This window comes from Pyricularia grisea (assembly GCF_004355905.1).
Source record: "Pyricularia grisea strain NI907 chromosome V map unlocalized Pyricularia_grisea_NI907_Scaffold_6, whole genome shotgun sequence".
NCBI classification, from domain to species: Eukaryota; Fungi; Ascomycota; class Sordariomycetes; order Magnaporthales; family Pyriculariaceae; genus Pyricularia; species Pyricularia grisea.
In genome coordinates this window covers 357,390-366,387 of record NW_022156719.1, presented here as the reverse complement: position 1 = coordinate 366,387, position 8,998 = coordinate 357,390, and the positions used below count along the sequence as shown (strand labels likewise).

Below are 8,998 nucleotides of genomic sequence, written 5' to 3'. Positions count from 1 at the left end.
ATAGTTTAACATTTAAAATATAAAATATAAAATTAAGTTTGTAATTTGAAACCACATATTTAACAAATATTAATAACGTGTATCATTTTTGTTTATTTACCAAAGATTAAATGAAACGAAACTTTATTTAAAACGGCGAATTAAATAATTATTAATATGCTTTAAAGTTTTTAAACAATTTTTAATAGTTCATAGTTTTAACGTTTAAATTCGACCAAAAGATTATTGTTATAAAACTTTCCATTTTATCACTAAAATCTCTTTCTAAATATTTTTAAAATTCGTAATTTTCTCTTTGCAAATATGATAACCTTCTTTTTACATTCTTTTTCATTTTGGTGCCTATTTTATAATTTCGTTCGTATTTTTTATATTTTATTTTTTATAATATAATAAACGTTCATGTCGGATTATTACTTAATATCTGCGATCAACCCAATATGAGCTGCTGTTTTATAATTTATTTATAATAACCATTGACCGGCGTGATTACATGTATAATTTTATGCATGCTTTAATTATATATTTACAAATATTAATTTTAATTCTAATAATTTTACGTAGTTTATATAATATTATTAATAAACTAGTATTTCAATTAATAACTTATGGTTAAAACCTTTAAAACCGTTATAACTTATTAAAACAAAGTTTTAAAATTTATTATAGGGTTTTATTTGCGTTTTCAGGTTAATTCTTTTGGGAATAAAATTTAATAAACTCCTATTAAAAAGGTGTTATTCACGAATAAAATTGGTGTTCACGCTTTTTTAGATCTAAATATATATTTTCAAAGCTTTTATTTTTTTCCACGTATATACGAAAATTATTGTTAATTGTTTTCTTTTTAAACCTTATACAAATATGGCATATTCTTAGAAAATTCTAACTTGTATTACTTAATAAATATTTATAACATAAAATATTCTTTTAATTGAGAAATTGTTAAAAAAGTTAAAAAAAATTTCAAATTTGTAAAAGACTTTTTAACCTGGTAATCGAAAGCGCTTAATTAAACATTTTAATAAGTGGCAAACTATTATATATAATAATATTTTATACCGTTGTAAAACGGTTATACGTTTAGGAAATTGCGTATGTAATTCTTTTTTAAATACCTGCTCGTTTATTTGAAAATTCCTTTTTAAAACTTTTATGGTGCGTTTTTGTACCACCAAATAATTTTCACCTAGAAACGGTAAATCGGTGGCGGGTATAATAATATTATATATTAAATAATAACCTTATTTTCGGGTTAGAGTCTTAAAAGTTTAATTCCAGCGTGGAATACATGGGTTAAAATTGGCAAATATTAATAATTAATCTTTTGTTTTTTTAATTAAACATCCGTGTAATTTCCGGTTTTACGAAATTACTGTTTACGGCTAAATATTATAATCTTTATAATATGTACTAATTTTCGGGTTATTTTATTATATTTATGGCCTGGTATTATAATTTTACATTTTTATAAATTATTTTTTAAAACACGTGTAAACCTTTTATTATATTTATTAAAAAGCTTTGTTTTCTATTTTTTCCTTTTTAAATATAATATTTTAAAAGCGGATTGGCTTCCATGAGTATTACAAACAGTTTAAAATTAAAATTATTTTAATAATTTCTATTGTTTTTACGTAATTATTACTTAATTTATATTTTTAAGCAAGTTTATTTAATTATTTTTCAACGTTTTGATATTAGCATCTTTTAATTATTGGGACGGATTTCCAATTTTTTAAATACACCATTTGAAAATTTACTTTTGTTTAAACTTTCGAATATTTTTAATATTATAAATAATACGAGCGGTGTATTTAAATATATCGTATTAATATATGGTATAACATTATTTTTCGCTTAAAATAACGGTTTGGATTAAAAGTTTGGTTAACGGTATAATCCGGGTGGTAAAGATTTCAAAAGGTTTAAATTATAATATTTTGTAACCGGTCTTTTTAAAAGTTTTTATAATAATAATTTATCAAATTTTATAAACGCTAATATACGGTTTTTATAATTATTATAATATTTATATTATTAATTTTAAATATAAAGTTTGTTAGAAATAAAAATCCAAATACTTTTATTTAATTTATTTTTACAGGCTTTATTAATAACTTTAATAAAAGTGATAAAGTCGCAGAAATTAGTAAATATAATAAACCAAAATAAACGGTATTTTTATATTTAATTATTAATAACTTATAGTGTTAAAATCAAATAAAAACTTATTAAAATCTTTATTATACGTCTTAAAATTACCTGGCTTTACACGTAATTTACTTGCTCGCATATCTGCTTATAAATAACCATAGTTAGGATTTAAAAAATATTATAATTTTTAAATAAAAATAATTATTATTCTAACACTTAAAAAGAATATAATAAAAATTAAAAAAGGCAAAACATTATAGAAAGTATATTAATAGTATAAATTAACAAATATTAAAACCTGAATTAAAAAATCGATAATATTGAAGGAAGGAACTTAAAAAAGGAGCGAAAAATAAATATTTGAATAATTTGAGCCGCGTATTAATTACGGTGTTAACGCGTTGGTAAAGAGGAGGGGATAAATTTATTATTAAACCGGGTAACTTACAAATGGTTAAGGCCTTAAAATAATTACCTGACATTAATTTTAAATTTATAATAATTATTTGGCCATTTACCCAATTTAGGCTAAATTATACTTAAATATATAATAAAACGGTGATTTATTAATACTGTAACTTTTATATTCATAATATTATCATTGGTAATATTATATATTATAATTACAATTTATTATTTTAAATTTTCAAAAATCAAATAAAAATAATAAAATTATAAATATAAGTAGTTATATTATATAAGTTGGTGCTGGTTTATTTTTTACCATTAAATTTTAAAATATCCGTTATAATTATTATTATATAAATTTAAAAAACCAAATGTTAAAATTATATATATATATATATATATATATATATGTAAACATGTTTAACTCCAATTAAATTTTAATTATTAATTAAAAGATTATAAGAAGTTATACGTGTTAAAAAGAAATTTAAATTGGGTATTTTATTCCACTATCAATTTAAATCCTTTATTTCCAAATATATATTAAAATTTACTGTTAATAATAATTAATTATATATATTTTTAAATAAAAATTCCAAGAAATAATATTTTAATAAAATTTATATATAAAATTTGTAAGTTAATTTTAATTCCTTTTTTAAACAGACGATGGTATAATTTATTAATTATTAATTGAAATTTAATTAACATTCAACATGTTTATATATATAAGTTTTAAAATTTAAACTTACAAATTTCGTATAATATTAATGGCTAATAATAGGTATGTTAAGAGGGGTTTAAAAATAAACCTTAAGTGCGGCGTGGTTAATAACCAATGTAAAAAACGCTGTAATAATAGTGGGTAAACCATGTAAAATACAAAATTAAAATACATTAAAATTTGGAATAAATATTTATATTAATTAGGGTAAATTTTGCTTTGTTTTCCTTATATATTCTCCGATTTTAAAATGGGGATACGCACCTTAATAAAGGTTCCGGCACCGCAGGTGGTTTCCTAAAAACTATTTTATATGGGGTTTTAAAAAAACACCCTTATTTACATATAAATTAATTTTAAATTTGCACGTAAATATCTATTTAATAAAGTTTTTAACCCAATATAGGGTAATTAATTTGCAAATGCAGGGTGGGTATTAAATCTAATATAAGGTAATTATCCCCATTCGTTAACTTTTTAATTGCTACTTTTATATTTACAAATTAACGGAATTTTAACCACCCCATTATAGTGCTATATATTGTGGGCTATATATAAGTAAAAGTAGCTTATTGTTAACGGCAGCCGATTTTATAAGGCTACCCTGTACCCAAAATAAATAAACGAATAAAGTAAATAAAACGCATGCACGCACAAAGCTTTAAATATTACGTCTTTTTTACAATAAAACAAATAAGATAAATAAGTAATATAACTTAATGGAATAATTTATATAATAATAAATATAATAACTATTAAAGTGCATGAGTTCGATTCCCATTATTGTCGCATTTTCTTATAAATGCAATAAATGTAACAAGTGTAATAAGTGATCCAAATAAACGGTTCCAGCCAGCCCTGCGTGGCCAAAACTAATCACGTGGTTCTACCCCGCACTTCCGGCAATCCGGATCGAAAATATTATGCCATGGAATCGGTACACGTATCCAATTCTAATGCTTTACACAATAACAAACAATCACAACAACAACTCATTGTGTAATTAATTATATAAACAATATAAATTTCTATTATCCGTTAATAGACGGTTATCTGCCATTTTTACGGTTTAATTATCCCTATAAGTGATCTCCAACCTTAAAACCTTAAAGCTACCTCGTAACCTCCTTTAAACTTATTACATTTAAAATAATGTATGTAATTAATAATAATTATAACGTGAATTTGAAAAAATTAAATCGTAAGAAAAATAAACTAAAATTAACTTATATGATATAATTATATTTATAATCCCACCATTTATATTCGATTTTTAAAATGTTGAAATAGCAAATTACAATTATAGCAACTAACGTAGCCAATAATAATGGTATAAATATAAAAATTGCACGATTTAAAGGTAATTATTTTATTATATATATAAATATAATTTGGCAGGAATTAGGTATATGGCTAAATTATTATTACAAATTAAAAATAAACGTTAAATAACTACTTTAGGGCCCTGACCATTTGTAGGTCGCCCGGTTTAAGTAATTTCAAGGCTTATCCCTGAACGCGAACTCCATTAATTAAACCGTAACTCCATTCGTGGCTTTGTTTATACCTGTGGGTCCAACCAAAAATCACTTTAAATTAGGTTTGAAAACAATTTGTCGATTTTCGCCGCGTGCGGAGGTGATTTTACCAATTCGGCGACCGATATTTCGTTATAATTAATTAAATAAAAGTCGCAAAAATAAACGATTTATATTTTAAATATAATAGTTGATAAAACAATTAATAATAATTTACTTTGTATTTTTAATAATTAATTTGGTCGCATTGGAATATGGGTGCCTTTAATTTTCGTGTGGAGGTTAGATTTTTTAAAGAAATTGGATTTTTTTAATTTTTTTAACTATATTCTTAATTTTGGATATAATTTAAAACTTTTGCACGTGGGGGGTAATTTATAAATATAAATTAAATATGTAAATTTTGGTTAATATATTATATAATATAAAATATTAAATATTCGAATAGGTAAAATAATAAATATTTTTAATAAATTTGTAGTTGGAACGGGTTTATATTTTTACCAATTTTAACAATATTAAAACTAAAATTTTAACGATTATATATTCGGTATAAATAAACGCTTACGTAAATTTAAACTTTAAAAATATATTATATTAATAATTTTATTCAAAAAATATAATATATGGTAAATATTATATTTTATTTTATATTTTATTATAAACAGATTAAAAAAATACAAACAATTTTATTATTATATATTTTTAAGTATAAGAACTTGATACATTTAATTTTTTTTTACCAAACCTTTTATTAATATATATAGTAATTATTAAATATTCATATAAAATATCAAATTTAATATACATTTATGTTAATAAAAAAATAACGAATAATAATTTATAAAAAAGTTTCTTTTTATACGTAAATATTAGTAAAGTTATATTTATTATTTTATAAACTTAAAATATATATATATATATTATTATTACTTATATATATATTTTTAAATAAAGTGTTTGAAATAATATCAATATTATTTATATTTATTTTAACTTATATATATCGCATATAAATATAAGGTTTTCATCATTAAAAAAACCTTGAATTCAAATTATATAATAATATTTTTATTATAATTTTACCAAATTTATTTAATTAAATATTCGTTAATAAACAAATACACAATTAAAAAACCGTATTGGCGCTGCGCATACAGTGCATGTACAGTGTATATACTGTATAACCTCCGTCACACGCGGCGATAATCGACAAGATGTCCCTTAGACTAGAACGGGCGCGATTTTTTCGGCTGATTTGATTGGTCGAAAAGCCATGTGGCTGAAAGGTACATGGAGCGCCCGGTCCACCCTGCAACGCAGGGGGGTCTAGCCTGAGCACCGAGACTAGGTGCGTAGACCAATTGTCCCTCCCTCTGCAGCCATCTGAGCCTCATTTCCCCTTATATAAAGCGGCACCTAGCTAAGGATGAGAGGAAAAGAATTCCTCTTCCTTATGGATTAATATACTCAATTTCCCCTCTGCTATATTGCCCTATTTAGTTTAACCTATAATATAATATCTTAAATTAATTTTAGTGCTCTATCTTTTGCGATGTCACACATTGCCTAGGAAAAGAAATAAGTTAACACATTGCCATTTTGCTCGTCGTACATATACGGGTAAAACTTACGTTAATCGCATCTTGCTCCTCGGCGTTTACATCCCCCCTATCAATCCTTTCCCGCATGTTTTGCATAATAACATCCCTGCTACGCCCATTGACGAACACAACGTACCGCATGCCGGGAAATTTAGCTTCGTACTCGGCATTCAGTGCGGCCAGCTTCTCAGTTTCTCCTTGAAGGCTAGCTTGCTCAGCCTTGCTCTGGTCGCTAACGGCTTGCTTCCTTTCTCCCAGGCGAGGGTGGGCGGCCAGAATGCCAAGCAATGGCTTTCGGGCAACGGGGTCGGCGTGCACAGTCGCTTGGACAGAAAGTAGAGTGGCCCGAATGGCCTCGATGAGGTCCGCATAGGAGGCGAATGTCATTGACCGGGCGACGGGGACAGCGAGGGCATGCAGGTCGGGCGAGGCTTCGAATAAAAGGTCCAGTGTCCCGATCAGTGAGGCATCGTCTAGGCTAGGCAATGACGCGATGGCGGGAAGTTCGGAGGGAAGTTTGGAAGATGTTGAATGTTGTTGGGGTGGCGCAGCGGGGAGAGGCACGCTATCTTGTCCACCTTGGGTAGCCATTGCTGTGTTTGTCTGGTAGGAGCAAATACAATTCAATGTTGAATGGCAGATAACTCGACGAATTTAAATATGGCACAGGACACAAATGGAAGGTGCATCGAGAAAGAGAGGGAGAGAGGGAGAGAGTCAGGTACGTAAGGTAGGTAGGTACATAGGTAGGTAGTTGTTTATCTAAAGGTACGTAGCTGGTAGGTAAGGTGGGTATGCAAGGTACCGCTGTGAGTCAAAGATAGTGGGGGAGGGGGCGTCAAGTAGCTTCCAGCTCGGTCGGGGAAGGTGCATATGCTGTGGGTACAACATGCTTGCAAGAACTCCAAGGATGTTCCTACCTTACCCACCTAGATACGAAGTAGGTAGACACACACATACTTCGTATACATACACACACACACACACACACACACACACACACACACACACACACACACACACACACACAAACTTGCAGTACTGTAATAGCCAACCTATCGACTGGGTCGGGTCGGTCAATCCACTCAAAGTTCCAATACTTTTCATCCATGACAGACAATCCCATTTATTTCATCTCTAACCTGAGTACCTGCATCATTATACTTCTTCCAACCCCGCGCCTGGAACTTGATTCGTCTCATGAGCACTGAGAGTACCACTCGTTCGCCGCCTTACAGGTGCCCTGCGCACAACACGTCGACCCCGACCAGCCCGAACCTCCACATTGACCATACAAAGCAGCACAAGTTGGTGGGTTCGCTCCTCCTCCACCGCCACCGCTGCCGCTCGTGGAAATAGACATGTTGTATCCGCTGGTTGTAAAGCGCGCATTGCTGCCGGTGAAGGGCTCGGTGCCTGCGCCGGAAGAGTAGAGGCACTGAGAGGCAGGCATACCTTGTGACTGGGTGAGGTACCTCACAAAGTTGACGAGATCACCGCTGTAGTTGGTGATCTGACCGGGCGAGACAAAGCTGAAGACGGTCATCTGCGAGTGTGAGCCTTTGTAAAGGCGCCATGTAACGCCGCCAATGTTGGGGCTGGCGATAGGCTGCCCGCTCTGGCTAATGGGGCCGGCGCCGCCATATGCCCCAACCCACACCATGATCTCATACTCTGGCGTCGTGCCGCAGTTCAAGTTGGTGAAGAGATCGTATGCGACGTTGGCCACCATGTTGCTCCCAGTGTAGCTGCGAATGACACCCGGGGATCATCAGCTCCTGTCCGTTGGTGTTGCTCATGTCTTGCTGCATGGTGCTCACCTCCACTGCCACCGCGTCGGAATGGACGAGATGGCAGACAACCTGGCTGCGGGAGCCGATATAACTGCATTGGGGTACGACTTGACGTTGTACTGGCCGCCGCTCCACGACCAAGTGGTTGACCATGAGAGGAGGCCATTAGACACGCCGTCGACAGTCAGACATTGCGTCCCGGTGCCCGAATCCTTGCCCCATAGATTGTTATACACAGTGTAACCCCCTGTCTGGACAGAATCCCACTGGCCGCATACTGTAGTCGCGCGTTTGCTGAGCGGCTGCGTCCTGGTCGGCTTTTCATTAGTGACGGGTTGAGCCACTGCAGCCACGCCACCGGCTGCGAGAAGCGAAAAAGCGGCTGCAAGGATCTTGATCATTGTTGATAGCTCAATACCTCCCGTATCTGCAAGCTTTTACACGAGGTGGCAATGAAATGCATGCACATATGCGTCGAATGGATGCCAATTCGGAAAAGGAGAGATGCACAGGATCTAACCGGGGTACACAAGATAAATAAATATACACACAAGTGCTCCTGGAGTTTCGACTGTTTGTTGTCCAGTCACCTTTCCCCTACCGCATCCATAGTCAAGCACGGCCTGTGATTCTCCGAGCAACAAGTTAACCACAGTGGATGCGGGAATAATTTTCCGGGTGAGCCTGCTGGTTTGCATTCATTGGTGGACTATTCTGCCTACATAATATCTTGGCCAGGGGGGACTGACAACTCTATTCTATTCTGATGAAATT

General features: G+C 31.4%; 2 protein-coding genes across 2 annotated transcripts; both read right to left on the bottom strand.

Moving 5' to 3' along the window:
• Positions 1-6,127: 6,127 nt before the first annotated feature.
• PgNI_08073 (uncharacterized protein) lies at positions 6,128-7,195 on the bottom strand. The gene is made up of 2 exons (XM_031128073.1): positions 6,462-7,195; positions 6,128-6,396 (listed from the first exon to the last, which is right to left on the bottom strand). The coding sequence occupies exons 1-2, from the start codon at positions 7,020-7,022 to the stop codon at positions 6,352-6,354; spliced, it is 606 nt and encodes a 201-aa protein (XP_030978589.1). The 5' UTR covers positions 7,023-7,195; the 3' UTR covers positions 6,128-6,351.
• A 434-nt stretch (positions 7,196-7,629) lies between these two features.
• On the bottom strand, positions 7,630-8,625 carry PgNI_08072 (uncharacterized protein; the record flags this gene model as incomplete). Its single annotated transcript, XM_031128072.1, has 2 exons — positions 7,630-8,179; positions 8,252-8,625. 2 exons carry the CDS (start codon positions 8,623-8,625, stop codon positions 7,630-7,632), a joined length of 924 nt encoding a protein of 307 aa, XP_030978588.1.
• Between the last annotated feature and the right edge of the window lie 373 nt (positions 8,626-8,998).